Source organism: Aquarana catesbeiana, linkage group LG04, assembly GCF_042186555.1.
Source record: "Aquarana catesbeiana isolate 2022-GZ linkage group LG04, ASM4218655v1, whole genome shotgun sequence".
NCBI classification, from domain to species: Eukaryota; Metazoa; Chordata; class Amphibia; order Anura; family Ranidae; genus Aquarana; species Aquarana catesbeiana.
Window position 1 is genome coordinate 13,506,230 of NC_133327.1, and position 20,654 is coordinate 13,526,883.

Below are 20,654 nucleotides of genomic sequence, written 5' to 3' on the forward strand. Positions count from 1 at the left end.
AAGCCCTGATGAAGGAGGCAGAGTTATTGCTGAAACCCGTTGGTTTTGTAAACCGTTTATCAATGGAATAAAGTCGTACCTGGATTTGAATAATACAGTGTGCTGCTTCAATTCCAGATTAAGTCAACCCAAGGGGACAATGAAACTTCCTTTGGTGTGTAGTGATATCATCACTGGGCCTCGGTGCTTCTCTATTTAATGGTCATCCTTATGGGAGGAGCCAGCCGGGTGCAGTACATAGCTTCCTGAAGGACATGGCCTCAGCACTCCTCTCTGGAGCCCAAGAGCAGTGGGAGGGGTTATGCAAATATCAAAATGCCTTGATGGGGTTGGTTTCAGGAAAAGTGGGCGTTCCTTGACATATTGTTTGTTTGCATGCCTTAGGTAACTCCCACATATGATAATGAGTCTCCATGATTGAAAGAACTGAAATCTCATGAATGAAAGTGGTGGGCCAGGGAGAGTCAAGCTGGGAAGGAAAGGCCTTATGGGTGCTCAGCCTGTGTCCCTCCGGCTGTTAACGGAACTACAAGTCCCATAAGCCACTGCAAGGCAGACAGTTAAGAGCATGACTCCCAAAGGCAGAGGCATGATGGGAATTGTAGTTCTGCAACAGCTGGAGGGCTGCAGGTTGAGCACCCATGGATAATGCTGGACGTCCTCCAGCCAGGAAATGAGGAGGGCTCTATATGACTTGCTGCAGCTTCTAATGCACCTTGTGAGCTAGAGACTCACAGCGGGCAATGAAATCGGAGTAAGTCATTTCAAGAATACAGCACAGGTATTTTTCCACTTAACGAACAGATATTACGAAACACTTTGAATGGAATATGTAACAGATCTAAAGGGAGCAAGTACGAGAAGTTCATTGTAGGGCATTAAATACACTTTGAATGCAACATTTCCAAGTCAGAGTGGAGTGTCCCTTTAAGCCCCCCCCACCCCGGAGATCTGCAAGGTGTACCATTGGGTGACATTAGCACAAGCTCGGCCATATGCAGGCACAGATGCAGCAGAAGGTCAGGAGACGGCCATCTTGCAGCCCCACGGCCAGATCCTGATGTCAAGGGACTGAGAGCAAATACTTCTTTTTTTTTTTTTGGAAGGATGGACGACGGCCAAGAGCAGGCCAGCTGTGGCGACTTTCATAATAGAATTTTTAACGGGCCGGGCATTGCACGCGCGCAAAGCTTGGAAAAGCTTCACCTTGTGTACAGAAACACCATCTCGCCCTTGCTGCTTCTCATTAATAAAATAATCCGGCCTGGCAGAAAACAGAAGCTCACAAAGAGAAAACAGGAACAGCGCCGCGCACTTCCACGCTACCCCGGTCAGAAATCCAATCCTTCCTGGTGCATCGCGCCAGCTTCGCTCGCTGCGTTTGTGCCAAGGCTAACCCCAGATGTTCTGCTCCGTGCAATCTGACAGCTGCAACCCACACTGGTCTGCGGTCAAACACATCGCCGGCAACGTCCTGAGGCCGCAAAGAGGGGCGAATTTACAGCACCAACAAATGACATGACCAAGCATGTTCATCATTTGTACAGAGATAGTAAATAAATAAGTCATTTTACATTTATACATGTATTTATAGATTCAAATAAATTAATTTATTCCTTGATTTTATAGTAATATATACAGTATATATATATATATATATACCAGAGTGGCAGTGTCGCTGTTATCCTCTAGCTCATGAAGTGGAGCAACTTTACAGCGCCAAAAAATGACATCACTTTGGCAGATCGCATTTTCATCATTTGTACGGAAGATAGTAAATAAATAAGTCAGTTATATATTTATACATGTATTTATAAATTAAAATAAATTAATTTGATTTCTTTAGTTATTATACTGTATATATATATACCGTATATATATATATATATATATTTTTTTTTTTTTTTTTGATAATATCCTTCCTCTTTTTAATTTTTTTTTAATTATTCATATATTTATATGTATTTTCTATATATATTTTTATGTTAACTGATCGTCTTTTCTTTTTCCCCTGTTATATATAGATAGAAAATGTTGTGGATGCTGCTATTATCCCCTAGACTAGAAAGAGGGGCATCTTTACAGCACCAAAAATCACCCGGTCGCATTTTCATCATTTGTATAGAGATAGTAAATAAATAAGTCATTATATATTTATACATTATACATGTATTTATAAATTCAAATAAATTAATTTATTCCTTGATTTTATAGTAATATATACAGTATGTATATATATATATATATATATATATATATTTTTTAACACCAGAGTGGCAGTGTCGCTGTTATCCCCTAGCTCAGGAAGTGGAGCAACTTTACAGCGCCAAAAAATGACATCACTTTGGCAAATCGCATTTTCATCATTTGTACGGAGATAGTAAATAAATAAGATCTTACACGGCCTTTGTGGTTCTCTATGACTAAAACACATTATTTTAATATTCTCTCTTCATGTTTTGTTACAATTGCTGTTATTTACTTATAGATAAATTTGCCTGCTCTCTAAAACTCCTGAAGAAGCGGACCCTTCCGCGAAACATGTCAAGAAGATCTGGGTATATGCTATATGATAGGTTATTAGTATTAGCCTTTTGCCATCACTGTACCATTGTCCAGTTATTAGAGAGCTGTCTTAGTGCCTTATTGCGGCACAACTCTTGTTTTACATGTGTTTTATTGAAATTGTAAAAATAAAAAATATATATTTTTTATATTTATGTGTTGAAGTCCTTACACAGTACCATTAAAGTTCACGATAGTCTCCTAAAAAATCCTTTATAATGATCTTAGGATGTAGGTACCGTACTTTACTATGATACTTTTTGACACATATTAAACAGTCATTTATATATTTATACAGCACATGTATTTATAAATTTTAAAAAATATATAAATATTCCTGATTATCTATCTCTTTATCTATATAATATATTATTATTGTTATTATTAAACATATTATTTATAATAATAATAATAATACTAATAATAATAATAATAAATATATATTATTATTATTATTATTATTATTAATACATATAAATATAACTTTAAAAAAAGAAGTTTTTAAATTAATGTTAAAGCTAAGCCTGGCATGAATACCAACTTAGATCAACCTCTGATCTAGCTTTTTTTTTATAATTTTTTTTTTTAATTAATTAAATCATTTTTCTAACAGCCTTTTTTTCCACATACGGAAAGGCCTCTTCACAGTAAGGGCTGTGAAAATGTGGAATAGACTTCCTCAGGAGCTAGTTCTGGCCAGCTGACTAGATAGACTCTTCTAAAAAAAAAAAAAAAAAAAAAAAAAAAAAAAAACCCACCAGAGACTGGGAATATCCGACTGCCTCCTGTGGGATCGGGATGGAACTTTTGTTTGCCTCGCTGGAGCAAATGGTTGGTAGGGATTTTATTTTGCCTTCCTCTGGATCAACTGTGGGTATAGGGTTGTGTATATAGTCTTTATTCTATTTTTATTTTATTTTAGTTGAACTAGATGGACTTGTATTTTTATTTTTTTTCATCCTATTTATGTACCAAAGGAAAGAAAAAAAAACACCTCTTAATGCAGTTCTGTACACAATCAAAAAATTGTAGCTTTTATTTCTTAAATGGATCTAAATATGACATACAGTACACAATGCCCTTCATCAGTATTATTATTGAAGGAAATGGTATAAGACCTGAGAACCATACCAACCAGAAAGTCCATCAGCAAAAATCCATCTACTGCACTCCGCCCTCCTGCACCCTGAGCTGTATCGTAAATCACATTGACCATTCACTACCACCACCAGTCACTATTATCACATGGTACCATTGCCTATGGCATGCCGACCTGTCCTACTAACCAAACATAAGAGGACAAGGATGACCCTCGGCTCCACAAATCCAACCAACTCTTCTCCTGAAATCCTCTGCACTGCTGTCAGTGATGACTATAGAAGATTGCATTACCATGACGCACACTGTCCAATCTACAAATATCCACACCAAGTATATCATTGCCCTGTATTCAGCTTTGTAAGACCAAGAGGACCCTACAATGTGACGTATGGAAGGATTTCTTTCCTTCACCAGAAGCAAAAAGTTACAAATATCACATTACATAGAAATTTACACAATATGGAGACAGCGATTTCATGGCCAGAAATTAAAAACTATCCTTCACCTAGGGATTAGAAGGGATAGGCTGCCTTCTCAGTGATGTCACTGGTCTCTAGTGAATGGATAGGCTACATTCTCAGTGATGTCACCGGTCTCTAGTGAATGGATAGGCTAAATTCTCAGTGATGTCACCAGTTTCTAGTGAATGGATAGGCTACAGTCTCAGTGATGTCACCAATCACTAGTGAATGGATAGGCTACAGTCTCAGTGATGTCACCAGTCACTAGTGAATGGATAGGCTACAGTCTCAGTGATGTCACCGGTCTCTAGTGAATGGATAGGGTACATTCTGAGTGATGTCACCGGTCTCTAGTGAATGGATAGGATACAGTCTCAGTGATGTCACCAGTCGCTAGTAAATGGATAGTCTACATTCTCAGTGATGTCACAGTCACTAGTGAATGGATAGGCTACAGTCTCAGTGATGTCACCGGTCTCTAGTGAATGGATAGGCTGCATTCTCAGTGATGTCACTGGTCTCTAGTGAATGGATAGGATACAGTCTCAGTGATATCACCAGTCGCTAGTAAATGGATAGGCTACATTCTCAGTGATGTCACTGGTCTCTAGTGAATGGATAGGCTACATTCTCAGTGATGTCAACAGTCTCTAGTGAATGGATAGGCTGCATTCTCAGTGATGTCACCGGTCTCTAGTGAATGGATAGGCTGCATTCTCAGTGATGTCACCGGTCTCTAGTGAATGTATAGGCTGCATTCTCAGTGATGTCACCTGTCTCTAGTGAATGGATAGGGTACATTCTGAGTGATGTCACCGCTCTTTAGTGAATGGATAGGGTACATTCTGAGTGATGTCATCGGTCTCTAGTGAATGGATAGGGTACATTCTCAGTGATGTCACCAGTTGCTAGTAAATGGATAGGCTACATTCTCAGTGATGTCACTGGTCTCTAGTGAATGGATAGGCTACATTCTCAGTGATGTCAACAGTCTCTAGTGAATGGATAGGCTGCATTCTCAGTGATGTCACCGGTCTCTAGTGAATGGATAGGCTGCATTCTCAGTGATGTCACTGGTCTCTAGTGAATGGATAGGGTACATTCTGAGTGATGTCACCGCTCTTTAGTGAATGGATAGGGTACATTCTGAGTGATGTCACCGGTCTCTAGTGAATGGATAGGGTACATTCTCAGTGATGTCACCAGTTGCTAGTAAATGGATAGGCTACATTCTCAGTGATGTCACTGGTCTCTAGTGAATGGATAGGCTACATTCTCAGTGATGTCAACAGTCTCTAGTGAATGGATAGGCTGCATTCTCAGTGATGTCACCGGTCTCTAGTGAATGGATAGGCTGCATTCTCAGTGATGTCACCGGTCTCTAGTGAATGGATAGGCTGCATTCTCAGTGATGTCACCTGTCTCTAGTGAATGGATAGGCTGCATTCTCAGTGATGTCACCAGTCTCTAGTGAATGGATAGGCTGCATTCTCAGTGATGTCGCCGGTCTCTAGTGAATGGACAGGCTGCCTTCTCAGTGATGTCATCTGGTCTTTAGTGAATGAATAGGCTGCCTTCTAAGTGATTTCACTGGTCTGTAGTGAATGGATAGGCTACATTCTCAGTGATGTCACTGATCTCTAGTGAAGGGATAGGCTACATTCTCAGTGATGTCACTGATCTCTAGTGAAGGGATAGGCTACATTCTCAGTGATGTCACTGATCTCTAGTGAAGGGATAGGCTACATTCTCAGTGATGTCACTGGTCTCTAGTGAATGGATAGGCTACATTCTCAGTGATGTCACTGGTCTCTAGTGAAGGGATAGGCTACATTGTTATCACTATTAGTTCCTCTAGCCAAAAAATGGCTGTCTGACATTTAAACATTTCCCCCCAGCCCAACTTCCATTACATAGATCACTCACCCTGCTTCTTCTTCTTCAGCTGCTGGATCTGGTCCATCCTCTTGATTAGGATTTTGCATTTGTCCGTTTTGCCGCTAAAGCTGTCTATATCTCCGATATTTGCCGAGAGAAGCTCAGCCAGTTCCTCCAGGTATTTGTTTTCTTGCTCTCGCCGGCGCTTCTCATTGCTGCAGGGAGCGAAACAGAAATAGGAACGCATTACATTTGTAGCTTAGTAATGATTGCCCCTCACCCAGATTTACTTAACATTTCTAGATTGATCAAATAAGTGCAAAGAAAATCATCACACTTCCATGTGTGCAGATACTGGGTTATGATGGTACCAGTAGTGTTTCTTTATAGGATTTTGGGCTATGCTGCTAACAGTAGCGTTACTTTGTAAGATACTGGGCTATGCTGGTACCAGTAGTGTTCCTTTGTAGGATATTTGGCTTTCATGGTACCAGTAGTGTTCCTTTACAGGATATTGGTGCTATGTTGGTACCAGTAGCTTTCCTTTTTTAGGATACTGAGCTATGCTACTACCAGTAGCATTCCTTTATAGGATATTGGGCTATGCTGGTACCAGTAGTGTTCCTTTGTAGGATGTTGGGCTATGCTGGTACCAGTAGTGTTCCTTTACAGGATATTGGGCTATGCTGGTACCAGTAGTGTTCCTTTGTAGGATATTGGGCTATGCTGGTACCAGTAGTGTTCCTTTACAGGATATTGGTCTATGTTGATACCAGTAGTGTTCCTTTACAGGATATTGGGCTATGCTGGTACCAGTAGTGTTCCTTTACAAGATATTGGGCTATGCTGGTACCAGTAGTGTTCCTTTATAGGATATTGGGCTATGCTGGTACCAGTAGTGTTCCTTTGTAGTATATTGGGCTATGCTGGTACCAGTAGTGTTCCTTTGTAGGATATTGGGCTATGCTGGTACCAGTAGTGTTCCTTTACAGGATATTGGTCTATGTTGATACCAGTAGTGTTCCTTTACAGGATATTGGGCTATGCTGGTACTAGTAGTGTTCCTTTACAGGATATTGGTCTATGTTGATACCAGTAGTGTTCCTTTACAGGATATTGGGCTATGCTGGTACCAGTAGTGTTCCTTTGTAGGATATTGGGCTATGCTGGTACCAGTAGTGTTCCTTTGTAGGATATTGGGCTATGCTGGTACCAGTAGTGTTCCTTTGTAGGATATTGGGCTATTCTGGTACCAGTAGTGTTCCTTTACAGGATATTGGGCTATGCCGGTACCAGTAGTGTACCTTTGTAGGATATTGGGCTATGCTGGTACCAGAAGTGTTCCTTTACAGGATATTGGACTATGCTGGTACCGGTATTGTTCATTTGTAGGATATTGGGCTATGCTGGTACCAGTAGTGTTCCTTTGTAGGATATTAGGCTATGCTGGTACCAGTAGTGTTCCTTTACAGGATATTGGTCTATGTTGATACCAGCAGTGTTCCTTTACAGGATATTGGGCTATGCTGGTACCAGTAGTGTTCCTTTGCAGGATATTGGGCTTTACCGGTACCAGTAGTGTTCCTTAGTAGGATATTGGGCTATGCTGGTACCAGTAGTGTTCCTTTACAGGATATTGGTCTATGCTGGTACCAGCAGTGTTCCTTTACAGGATATTGGGCTATGCTGGTACCAGTAGTGTTCCTTTGCAGGATATTGGGCTTTACCGGTACCAGTAGTGTTCCTTAGTAGGATATTGGGCTATGCTGGTACCAGCAGTGTTCCTTTACAGGATATTGGACTATGCTGGTACCGGTATTGTTCATTTGTAGGATATTGGCTATGCTGGTAGCATTAGTGTTCCTTTACAGGATATTGGGCTATGCTGGTACCGGTATTGTTCATTTGTAGGCTATTGGGCTATGCTGGTACCAGTAGTGTTCCTTTATAGGATATTGGGCTATGCTGGTATCAGTAGTGTTCCTTTACAGGATATTGTTCTATGTTGATACAAGTAGAGTTCCTTTACAGGATATTGGTCTATGTTGCTACCAGTAGTGTTCCTTTGCAGGATATTGGGCTATGCCGGTACCAGTAGTGTTCCTTTACAGGATATTGTGCTATGCCGGTACCAGTAGTGTTCCTTTGTAGGATATTGAGCTATGCTGGTACCAGTAGTATTCCTTTACAGAATACTGGGCTATGCTGCTACCAGTAGCGTTCCTTTATTGGGCTATGCTGCTACCAGTAATGCACCTTTACAGGATAGTGGGCTATACTGGTACCAGTATTGCTTCTATGCAGGGTACTGGGCTCCGCCACACTGCACAGCCCTATCAGGCAGGGTAGGAGATTTTTACCTACTGCAGTTCAATAATACATACAGGTCTTGTCCCTCCCCTAGTCTATGAAAGGACAGTGAAAGAGAAGCAGCAGACCCGTGAGCTCATCTCTCTGTCACTCTGCTCTCTCCTTCTGTCAACATGCTCCTTCTTAGCACATGATCACAACTAACTGGCTCCATGTTCTGCTACTCCTGCCCCAGTCTGAGCTCTGCTGTGCAGGGATTGGCAGAGGCTGAACAGGACAGATTTAGGTGCTTGCGAAGTTTGAAATAGAAAATAAACTGTTAATGACGTATTAATGAACACAAAGTTGTTTTTTAACAGATTTCTGCAGAGTTAATGGCCGGTTAGGGGAAGGGGACACTTAGTGGGGGAATTAGGAAGCTTGGTATAGGGAGCCATCAGGACATAATTCTGGAGTGCAGAGGGTGGAAAGAGCGCAGTGACTTCATACTCTATAAATCACGATCTGCACACAACAGGCAGCGGCCATGACCTCCTCCCTGTTGACCCCATGCACATTGCGGATGTTAATCATGGAAGCTTGTTTACAATGAATCTCCCACAACCGGTATGCCAGTGTGCGCTGCCAGCCATGACTTTAACTCTTTTGCTGCCTAAATCGCATTTGCGTTTTTTTGAACACGTTAAAAAAAATATATATACCGTATATTTTTAGGCCTGAAGATTAGTTAAAGTGCCAGCAGACACCCTGAAGAATAAAATTGTGGTAGTTCCATATCTTTATGCTACACAATATTTGCTCAACGGTTTATCAAATCCCAGTAAATTATGCACTAAAGTTAATTTTAGGGCACACAAACGTAATAGATTACCCAATGTATGGGTAAAATATAAAAGACAAGGTTGTGCTGAGTAAATAGGTACCCAACATGTGACGCTGTACATTTGCGTGCGTGCGCAAAACCACAACAAACTTTCGTCCCCTATATTTTCTGTTTACGTTTTTTTTTTTCTTTCACTAAAACTTTGTTTATATCACAGTAGGGACAAAAAGTCCCTCATGCGTTAAAAATTCTTTGCGACGGGTTCTCTTTGATGAGATATCAGGGACTATATATGAATATTCCAAATCTAGCCAAGAAATCACAATAGTGGGTATCAACCCCAAATTATGTATAAAAAACAATCCACTAGGGAAATGGGGAATGGCGAGGAGCATAGGGGTTTCTGGGATACTCAAGGTGCCCCCAACCATTCCCCATTTCCCTAGTAGATTGTGTTTTAGAGATATTAGAGGCCCTTGAGACCCCTGATGTCTCACTTGCCTTCCACTGCAGCTAATGGAGTGCAGATGACGCTCCATTAGCCTCTTCCTTGACCACAAAGGTCCAGGAAGGTGACACCAGAACCCGGAAGTGATGTTTTACACGTCACTTCCGGGTTCATTTTGGGTAGGGGAGATCAGAGAACTCATGTTTGCTGGTCTCCCTCCCCTCCACCTGGCGACAACCACCATGTGGGTTCCAGGTCTGCAGGTGGCACAGTGGAGCCCAATAAGCATGGTGGTGGTGGGGCGGGGGAGTTACGCCGGTCAGAGGACAAAGGGGTTAGCTATATGGCAGTAAAAAGGTTAAAGCCCACCTGAATATACGGTCAGATAGACTTTGCACTGACAACCTCTCATTTCATAGTCCCACCTCCAGTAGTTGTGCAGGATGTCTAAGGCCCCCTTCACATCTGGGTGTATATGTACCAAAAACGCTCTAAAATGGGCAACACGCATTTGGGTGCCATTCATTTCAATGGCACCCCAAATTGAATAAGCATTTAGATGCCACATTTAGGCTCCATTCACATCTAGCAACGCTGCCACGTCATGTTTTTTGCACATTTTACTCACGTGTTGTTTTGTGCGACGTATGCCCCATAAATGCGCCAATGTTGGTCTCCAAAAAAGGTGCAGGTGCTACTTTGGAGCATATGTATTATAGGGTGGTTGTTGGGGGGGGTGGCCTATTAAAAAATAAGAAAACTTTTAAAAAAGTTTGCATTTTTATCCATATATGGGGGAGGAGCCAGAAGGAAGAACGTGGATTTATTGGCTGAAGTTCTTGCTTTAAAATGATAGTTCACCTTTACAAAAAAACTGCCTAAACAGATAAGGGGCGTCTGTAGCGTAAAACAAACTGTGCAGCTCTGACGAAAGATGAATGATACCCTTGCTATAGGTGTAGGCCTTTTACATACCTTATGAAGGCTGACTGGAATACTCCCAGGACGTTGCTAAGTACTCCCAGGAGGTTGCTAAGTGAGGCCTAGTCATCACTGCTCACCTCCACCTTCACAGGAGTTAGCTCTCAAATGCTAAGCTCAGAGCTTCTGTATCATGGGAGAGAAAGAGTATGTGTGGAGGTTTGAATCAGAGAAAGAGCTCACACTTGTGATGGTGGAGGTGAGTAGTGACGGCTAGGCCTCGCAACATCCTGGGGATACTTAGCAACGTCCTGGGAGTAAAGTTAAAGACACTGTATACAGTTTAAATGTTTAAGCTCGTTGACTGTATCTGCATGCAACGTGTGCCATGAATTCCCTTTTCAGATATAGGATTTTACAATGAAGCTTGATTGCGGTCTTCAATATGGCCGACTGAGGCTCATATTGAAGCTTGGTATCTCAGTGCTGTTTGATTTACATACATTCAGAACGAGGCTTGGCTGTTTGTGTAGTGTATAAAATGTGGTGACTCAGCACTTCCCCTGTGACCCTGGATGACGTCATCTTATTACAAAACACGTAGGGCGGAGCGACACACTGACATCACTAATCCAACACATGCCCTTTGTTTGTTTGGTTTGTTTTGTATGCTGGCCGACACACAAGATATCAAAGGCGCATGTTATCAGCGGTAGCTGTAAGTGCAATATTTTTAAATAAATTTAATAAGGATTTTATACTATGTGGAGCACTTTGTTTTTTTGGAGAAATCCTTACGGGGTGATCCTGTTGGGAGACCAGCTGGACCTGGAGAAGAGCCTGGGCTGGGTTAAAGCCACAAGCGCTAACGATCCCTTGTAATGAGGGATCAAGAGGTGCTGGTAAGCAAGCCTTTCAGCTGTTGGTGGAGGCACTGATATTTAAGATCACTACGGTGGTGGACGGTGGAGATTGACATCAGGATTACTTTTCACATCACTTGTGGACTGTTCCAATCACTTAACCTTTTTACATTTGTATACATATGATTGAATAGCGCGACCTTCATTTATTTTTATTTTTAGTGTTGAGGTAAAGGTGAACTATCCTTTTAAGGCTCCATTCACACTTGGTGTATACAGAATGCGCGTCAAAGCGCACAGAAAACGTGCATTCTACAGCGCCTTTTTGAAGCGCGCTGCAAATGCACATTGCTTTTGCAGGTGCCGTTAATGATAAAATGGCACCCCAAGTGCAGGTAGCAGGCATGCATTTAAGCTACAAAGACAATGTTCATTTTGCGCTTGTGGTGCCATTAACTGTTAATGGCACCACAAGCGCAGTTAGCAGGTATGCAACTGTACAAACGCGTCAAAACGCGTGGTGAAAAAACACGCTATGCTCCGCTCCAAAAAAGGTTTTGAAGCTTTGTTTGGGGCGCTTGTCAAGTAAATAGGCTGCTCTATAAACGGCAAGTGGAAACGCTTCGAAATGCACCAAACAAATGCTAGTTCCCGCTACGCTCAGATGTAAATCCAACCTAAGTAACAAAAAATTACCACAAGCTGAATTCAGATGCTTACATCTACCTGCATTTAAAAAAAACCCCACTAAATAATTTATTTATGGGTATGTCTTTTATACGCAGATTTGCACTCCATGACTACATGTTTTTTTTAAACCAAATGATAAAAAAAAAAAAAAAAAATTAAGTAAATAGTCTTGCTGCGTAGACAAAACCGCAGACGCCCTTAATGGCCCGTAATAAGTGCGGAGGAAGGTGCTGGTGAACTTCGAGGAAAATAAAAAAAAATGCCTGATTGCCTAATGGCTTATGAAGCGGGCGAAGCTGCCTTTCGTCTCATCAGGCAGATGACAGCGAATTGGTGCGTGTAATTGTATCACAGGCAGGTAAACGGCTGAACATTACCGCCGATAGACTTCCAGGCGGCTGCCTTTCCAAGCTCCTGCTAATTGCCAGGATAGGTCGGCTGCGGCATAAAAGCCGAGACAAAAGGCAGGCTCCTTGGGTTACGCCGAGCCCCGGTGAAATGTAGACCAGCCGCGGCTTTCTGTTAACGCCGCTGGTGACCCACTTTTGGAACAGGGGCCTGCTTTATGTAACGACACCGCGCTTCAAGGACTAAAACGAGTTTAATTGCGTCACACGGTTTTAATGCGGGCGCCAGCAGTTCCCGCTCCATGGTGACGGAGAGAAAGAGAAGTCACTCTTGATAAACACCTATACAACGCCGCCAGGTTCAGGGCTGATCGGCTAGAATGGGGATGGTTATAAAACGCTCATTGAAAAAGGCTCCAGAGGGAGGGGAGAAAAAGATTGTGTTGCCTAATTGACCTTCAGTTGGCAGAATATAAACGGCTACTAAACAAGTCAGAATATATAAAACCGGTAGTAAAAACAGAAGTGTCAGAACATTCTCTGAGCTCCAACATCCAGTCATTCCTTCAGATTGTACAAAAGTTCACCACATACGTTACAATCTGATTGCACAAGGGCCTGCCAAATAATTGGATAGTTTAGGTAGGCCGTCTTATTATATGGTTGCCATCCATCCCCGGTTTTGAACATCGACAATGGGGTAGTCCTCACTGATTGGATAGTTTTAAGTAGGCACTCCTATTACTGTATTTGGTTGCCATGCGTCACCATGTTCCCAGCTAACGAACATTGCCAGTGGGGTAGTCCTCATTGATTGGATAGTTTAGATCCATCCCTGTATGTCAAGGACAGTCTTTGTTTTCAAGGACCTGTTCCAGGCAAACGAACATTGATGGTGGGGTAGTCCTCATTGATTGATTAGTTTAGGAAGGCTCTCCTATTATTTGGTTGCCATTGGTCACCATGTCCTGGGCACAGGCCCTGTTTTATGGGGCTTGACCCCAGCAAATGAACATCGCCGGTAGGGTAGTTTTCATTGATTGGATAGTTTAGGTAGACTCTCCTATTATATGGTTGCCATCTATCCCCGTGTGCCGAGGCTAGTCCCTGTTTTCAAGGATCTGTCCCCAACAAATGAACATCGCCAACGGGGTAGTCCTCATTGATGGGATAGTATAGTTAGACCCACCTATTTGGTTGCCATCCGTCACCATGTCCTGGGGATAGACTTCATTTTCAGGGACTTGTCCCTGGCAAGAATGCATCGCCAGTGGGGTAGTTTTCATTGATTGGATAGTTTAGGTAGACTCTGCTATTATGTGGTTGTCATCTATCATCGTGTGCCAAGGATAGTCCCTGTTTTCAGGGACCTGTTCCAGGCTAACAAACATTGCCGGTGAGGTAGTCCTCATTGATTGGATAGTTTAGATCCGTCCCTGTGTGCCGAAGACAGCCTTCGTTTTTGAGGAGGTGTTCCTGGCAAACTAACATCACCGGTGGTGTAGTCTTCATTGGTTGGATAGCTTAGGTAGACTCTCCTATTATATGGTTGCTATGTATCTGCGTGTTCCGAGGAGTCCATGTTTTTAGGGATCTGTCCCCAACAAATGAACATCATCAATGGGGTAGTCCTCATTAATTGGATAGTTTAGTTAGGCCCTCCTGTTATTTGGTTGCCATCCATCACAATGTCCTGGGGACAGACCCTGTAGAAGTTTAGTCGTAGACACCAGGGGTAGTCATCATCGACTGGATAGTTTAGGTAGGCCCTTAATTTTGAAAATCTGGTATATTAAGTAGTTATGGTAGATCTAAAGTTTATCATAAAAGTATGTGCGGGCAGATTGAAACACGTGGGGGGAAGCCGAATACTACGGTGACCAGGTTTTAAAACAATGCAATTCAGGGACACCCTACGGACCACGCTCACTTTTATTAGGGGCAAATAGCAGCTGTGACCAAACAGTGGGACGGGCTTAAAGAGCCAAATGATACTAATATGGAATACCCTTTAGCCCCCAGGCCAGGGACCCCAATATTAAATTTGGAAAGAAATGAGGGACACATTCTTTTAGCTGGGGGTGAAATCAGGGACAGCTCCCTAAAATCGGGGACTGTGCCTGGAAACGTCTGATCACCTGGAAGAAATACACAATGTACACCAAGATTCAAGGAAGAATACACAAGAAGAATGGATATAGATGATATTTGCTGATTCTGGAGTTCATCTTTGAAGGCTTCAACAAAACTGTTTTTTAAAAAAAAGCACGCTGTAAAAGAACAGTACTATTATTTACTATTGGTGAATGGAATCTTTGCTCTTTTACAGATTTACAAGATGTTGGATGTTGAATCTTCAACATCCAACATTTCCGGCTGTATCAAATGCCTCTGGCCTGCTGCCTGGGTGCTGTGGTTCCTGCCCCGATCCTACGTGTTCAGCTGTAGGGAACTGCAAGTTTTGAATGCTGAAGATTCTATGGGAATTTCTAGCTTTGCAGGCGAGCAGAGATGCAGGTTGCCATTGGTGGGACTGGTGAGACCCAAGCACAAAAAGAACACTGGGTGTACCCATGATCCTTCTATCAAAAATGGATGGGCCTCTATCTCTGGCCTGCTGAGGTATAATGCTTCTGGCAGATGCAAGGAACTCCCGACCCACCTAGCCAGGACCAGACAGGCCCCTCTCCTTTGGGATCAAAAGAAGCCTCCTTTAGTGCTGGTTTGGTCTTACCCAAAGGAAAAGTTATGTAAGGGAAGGCAAGGACCTCCTCACAGCTCTAAACTTCAGGGATCCAAGAATGCACACAATAATCATTTTCATGAGAAATATTATGTGCCAAAGGGTAGAACAAAAGCCACAGGCCTGAAAGTGTGTAAGCAGGTGCAGTCTATCTTCTCCACTGCAGGTGGCGCTCATCAGGGATTGTAAGTCAGGAGGAACATGGTTCCTCTATGCTTTCCTGGGTCACGCCAGGTTTGTTGGTTTACTTTGACTTCTTTCAATTGCAGTTGAAAGTGTGTGTGTTATTGCCGCTGCACCACGCAGCACCCACCCACAAGTGAATGGTCCACCAGCTGGACTTCCAGAGACATCAGTCTGGAAAAGTAGGGCTATAACATAAAGCTTGTTTTGCCAATCCGGTGCATGCGGGTGAGCAGGTTTAAAGGGTGCAACTGCAGCAGAGGAAGACAGACACACAATACACCCCCCCTCCCTCTCTTTCCTTGCAGTCCAGAATAACATCCTTGGCCTGCCGAGGTATAATGCTTCTGGCAGATGCAATGTACTCCTGACCCACCTGGCCAGAACCAGACAGGTCCCTCTATTTGGAGTCAATGAAGCCTCCTGCACCCTGAAGTGTTGGATTGGTCTTACCCAAAAACAAGGTCATGTAAGAGAAGGCAAGGACCTCCTCAGATTGCTTAATTTCAGGTGCCCAAGAATGCACACAATTACCATTTTCACGAGAAAAATGATTAGAAAGCAGACATACCTTCCAGTCCATAAGTACTCAACAGCCCTGTAGGCCTTTTTTTTACCTCATTGCATGCATGCAACTGTAAGGAACACCAGCTACATCCTTACTGGCCTAATAATTAGGGTGTCTGTGGCAAGATGACATCATTGTGGAATGGTGGGAGTTGGGGTTTGATGCTGCCTAGGCTTTAAAAGGTGTAGACTCCAGTCCACTAGTAGGTATTTGCATCATGGAGAAAGAGGTAAGAGCATTATCTTCTGCATAAGAAGCCAGCCACATGCTCAGGACTCCAGAACTAAAGCACCAATCCCATTCTGGTCCAATGAGCCTTCAGATCTACCATTGACAGGTGCAACCAGTATCTGAGGTTCCTTATTCTGGGTAGTTCCTAGCAACAAGGAGCTTTTACAGTGAGGCAAGCTGGTTTACCAGAACTGTAGAACCATGTTTTTTATGACCATGTTCACACTTCGTGCCAACGAAGTAAACTAGTCAGGCATTGTGAACTTTTAGATGTCCTACCCAAAAGAAGACTACAAGATGCATGTTGTTACCTTTGCAAACCAGATAACCCTTTTCTCTGTACCTTTCTGCACCTGGTTTCATTTTGTTACTAACTTGACTTTCTTGACTTTGGAATTAAGCCCCACTCACCTTCTCACCCATTATCCCACAAGAGTGCTTCAGTGGCCAAAAAAAACAAAAAACAATAAGTGGACATGGGCATGGGTGGATAATAGCCATAAAATCTGGAAGGGTTTGAAAGTGGAGAGTTTTTCTGGAAAGCCTTTTTGGTTGAGTGCAACATGGTGCAGTAGGTAGTAAACATCTAGATTTCTCGTTTGCAAGACCGTTGTACTGAAACAGAAAATCAACAGTAAAAGCAGGCCCAGCAGAAAGCTCATCCATCTGGGGCCACTTAAATCAAGTAGCAAATTGACAGCAGTGATAGACTCAGGGATGCAGACAGTGTCTTCCATGAGGAGCGAAGTGTGGCCAGGCTGGTCCAAACCAAATAGGAAGTTTCCTGAAGAGGTAGACACAGTCCCTGCTCTCTCCCTACACCACCGGAACCTTTCTAAATCGCTATCATTGTCCCTGACAGACGGGGCCCTGTCCCTTACCTGTCCAATTCACAAACTCAGGGATCATAGCCTCAAATATGCTCTGCCTGACCGAAGATGGCCACCAGGGATACATGGGGCATGTGCATCCAACCAGATCACTGCCCGAGTGACCGAGGAAATCAAAGAAACTGGGCTTCTCTTAACTTCCTCTCCTATGTGCGTTCCTGCTGCACCTGCCTACAAGCCTGCTCTTAGATGGCATTTTAAAAGTTCAAAATGGCTATCGTGGTCCCCTTTAAGTGGGGCGGGCCAAGTGTCATGGCAGATGAGTACAAGCTTTAGTGCTATTACATATTTGCCCTATATTATCAGGTCGTGGAGGACTACCCCCATAAGGCTGGCCTCAGTACAGCTTTTGTATCCTGTGACCAATTTGCACAATGAATAATTTGAGCCTCGGTATTCCTTTAAACTGGGACTTTGCGACAAAAAAATAAAGAAAAGTCTCTCCAGCAAACCAATTTATTTTCTACCCAGGAGTCAGAGAGACACAGAAATGATTATGGAAAAAAAGGCAATAATGAGTTAGCTGGGGGCATGGCGGGAATTCACTTAGCGAGCCAGCCAGTTGTCACGGAAACACTGAAGCTGTACCAGAAAAAGAGATCAATTTCTCCTTATAGACCGTCCACGCCGGCAAGCCTAGCCGCATGCTGCCACAGATGCGTACCTCAGGCTGTGCTGTAATTAGCACATTGATAATGAAATTGATGAGGATTGTTATATTATATCTGACAGGCAGCAGAGCTCAGCAATTGGCGGAGGCTATAAAAAAGGCGAGAGTTCAAATAGAACATTAATATGCACCCGCTGCTTGAGTACAATAAAGGAAGCCATTTTATGGGCTTTTTTTTTTTTTTTTTCTACGGAATTCAGACTACCAAAATTGGAAAGTGAAAACATAATACTAAGAATCCCCATTCTCTACCATCAGAGCACCCAAGACCCCATCAAGCCGTGCATGACCACAGATGACTCTAGACAAGAGGAGCTTCCAGCATAAAGCTGGTGGGTCAGTTTTTAGACATCCAGCTTCTGATGAACTAGTATAGGTCGCAAATAAACAGTTCAATCGCTTATAAAGGCTATGTTGATCACTCGTGAAATTAAACAGGTTCCATAGCCTTGAATCCACAAAGAAAATGACTGGATAATGTGGAAAATTCTGATACGGCAAGGTCAGACAAGGAATCATTTGTATAGATCAGCCATTCTCAACCAGGTTCCAGAGCAACCATAGAGTTCCTCCAGAGGTTGCTAGGGGTTCCTTGAGCTGTGGTTAACTGACCTCCCATGTGATGGTACCTGCATAGTTCCAGGTCCAATACCACTTGGTGGAGCCAGAGGCATGACTAAAATGGTGGCATTCTGACCACCACTGTAAAGGTAACATTCTTCCCACTGACCACCAATGTAAGGAGCATTCCTTCAACGGACCACCAAAGTAAGGGGCATTTTCTCAATGACCACTAATGGACAAATCCAGTACTGTGGAAGAAGGGAGGAGACTGGAAACAGGAATATTCTGGAGAGGAGAGGGGACCAAAAAGGGATGTGTCCTAGGGAGGAAAGGACACAGAAAAGGGGAGTTTTCAGGGCAGGGTAGGACACAGGAAAGGGGAGTGTCCTGGAGAGGGTGTAGGACACAAGTAAGGGAGAGGGTTGAGTTCTGGAGAGGATTGAGTACAGAAAAGGGGAGTGTCCTAGAAGGGAAGGACACAGGGAAAGGGGATTCTTCTGGAGAGGGGAGGACACAATAAAGGGGGGTTTTCTAGAGAGGGGAGGACAAAGGAAAGTGGATTGTTCTGGAGAGGGGAGGACACAAGAAAGAGGGTGTCCTAGAGAGGAAAGTACACAAGAAAAAGGGACTGTTCTAGAAATGAGAGGACATAACAAAGTTGAGTGTTCTAGAGAGGGGAGGACACCGGAAAGGTGAGTATTCTGAAGTTTTGTGGACACCAGAATGGAAAGTGTTCTGAAGAAGGGAGGACACTAGAAAAGGTGAATGCTTTGGAGAAGGAATGACACAGGAAAGGTGAGTGTTCTGGAAAGGAGAGGACACTGAAAAGGTGTGTGTTCAGGAGAGGAGAGGACACAAGAAAGAGGAGTGTTCTAGAGAGGGGAGGACACAGAAAAGAGGAGTGTTCTAGAGAGGGGAGGACACAGGAAAGAGAAGTGTTCTGGAGAGGAGAGGACACAGGAAAGAGGAGTGTTCTGGAGAGGAGAGGACACAGGAAAGAGGAGTGTTCTGGAGAGGGGAGGACACAGGAAAGAGGAGTGTTCTGGAGAGGAGAGGACACAGGAAAGAAAAGTGTTCTGGAGAGGAGAGGACACAGGAAAGAGGAGTGTCCTGGAGAGGGGAGGACACAGGAAAGAGGAGTGTTCTGGAGAGGAGAGGACACAGGAAAGAAAAGTGTTCTGGAGAGGAGAGGACACAGGAAAGAGGAGTGTTCTAGAGAGGGGAGGACACAGGAAAGAGAAGTGTTCTGGAGAGGAGAGGACACAGGAAAGAAAAGTGTTCTGGAGAGGACACAGGAAAGAGGAGTGTTCTGGAGAGGAGAGGACACAGGAAAGAGGAGTGTTCTGGAGAGGGGAGGACACAGGAAAGAGGAGTGTTCTGGAGAGGGGAGGACACAGGAAAGAGGAGTGTTCTGGAGAGGGGAGGACACAGGAAAGAGGAGTGTTCTGGAGAGGGGAAGACACAGGAAAGAGGAGTGTTCTGGAGAGGGGAGGACACAGGAAAGAGGAGTGTTCTGGAGAGGAGAGGACACAGGAAAGAGGAGTGTTCTGGAGAGGGGAGGACACAGGAAAGAGGAGTGTTCTGGAGAGGGGAGGACACAGGAAAGAGGAGGGTTCTGGAGAGGGGAGGACACAGGAAAGAGGAGGGTTCTGGAGAGGGGAGGACACAGGAAAGAGGAGTGTTCTGGAGAGGAGAGGACACAGGAAAGAAAAGTGTTCTGGAGAGGAGAGGACACAGGAAAGAAAAGTGTTCTGGAGAGGGGAGGACACAGGAAAGAGGAGTGTTCTGGAGAGGGGAGGACACAGGAAAGAGGAGGGTTCTGGAGAGGGGAGGACACAGGAAAGAGGAGGGTTCTGGAGAGGGGAGGACACAGGAAAGAGGAGTGTTCTGGAGAGGGGAGGACACCAGGAAGGAAAATGTGCTGGATAGGGGAAGGCACATGAAAGCAGAGCGATCTGGACAAGGGTAGAACACGGGTAAGGGGAGTAATCTGGCAAGGGGAGCGCACAGGAAAGTGGAGAACAAAGTTAAGAGGAGTGTCCTGGAGAAGGGAGGAAAGAGAATAGGTGAATGTCCTGGAGAGGTGATGACACAGAAGGAGGGAGTATTCTAGTGAGCAGAGGTGAAAATAGTGTGAGGAGCATTTTGGAGAGGGAAGAGATAAGAGGGAAGTATATAGCAGAGGGGCATGTCTAGTAGAAGGAGTGTTCTAGACAGTGGAGTTCTACTAGAATAGAAGTGATCTGAAAAGCAGAGTGTTTTGTGAATGGGATGTGTCCTGTGGAGAGAATAATGAGAATTGTGCTGAAATCGGAACAACAACTTGACCCTTGTCAGGATTGATCATTTACAGGGCCGCTGATAGGGCAGTACAGCCAGCCCTCCAGTACCAGGCCCC

At 43.7% G+C, this 20,654-nt stretch overlaps 1 protein-coding gene across 7 annotated transcripts in view; it reads right to left on the bottom strand.

The window, feature by feature from the left end:
* Nucleotides 1-20,654, bottom strand: part of NCOA1 (nuclear receptor coactivator 1) — a 589,360-nt gene that overhangs the window by 158,708 nt on the left and 409,998 nt on the right. For all 7 annotated transcript variants that reach the window (XM_073624852.1, XM_073624854.1, XM_073624856.1 and 4 more), the window contains one exon: nucleotides 6,054-6,220. In XM_073624852.1, coding sequence (XP_073480953.1) covers nucleotides 6,054-6,220 — 167 coding nt within the window. The remainder of the gene's footprint in view (nucleotides 1-6,053; nucleotides 6,221-20,654) is intronic.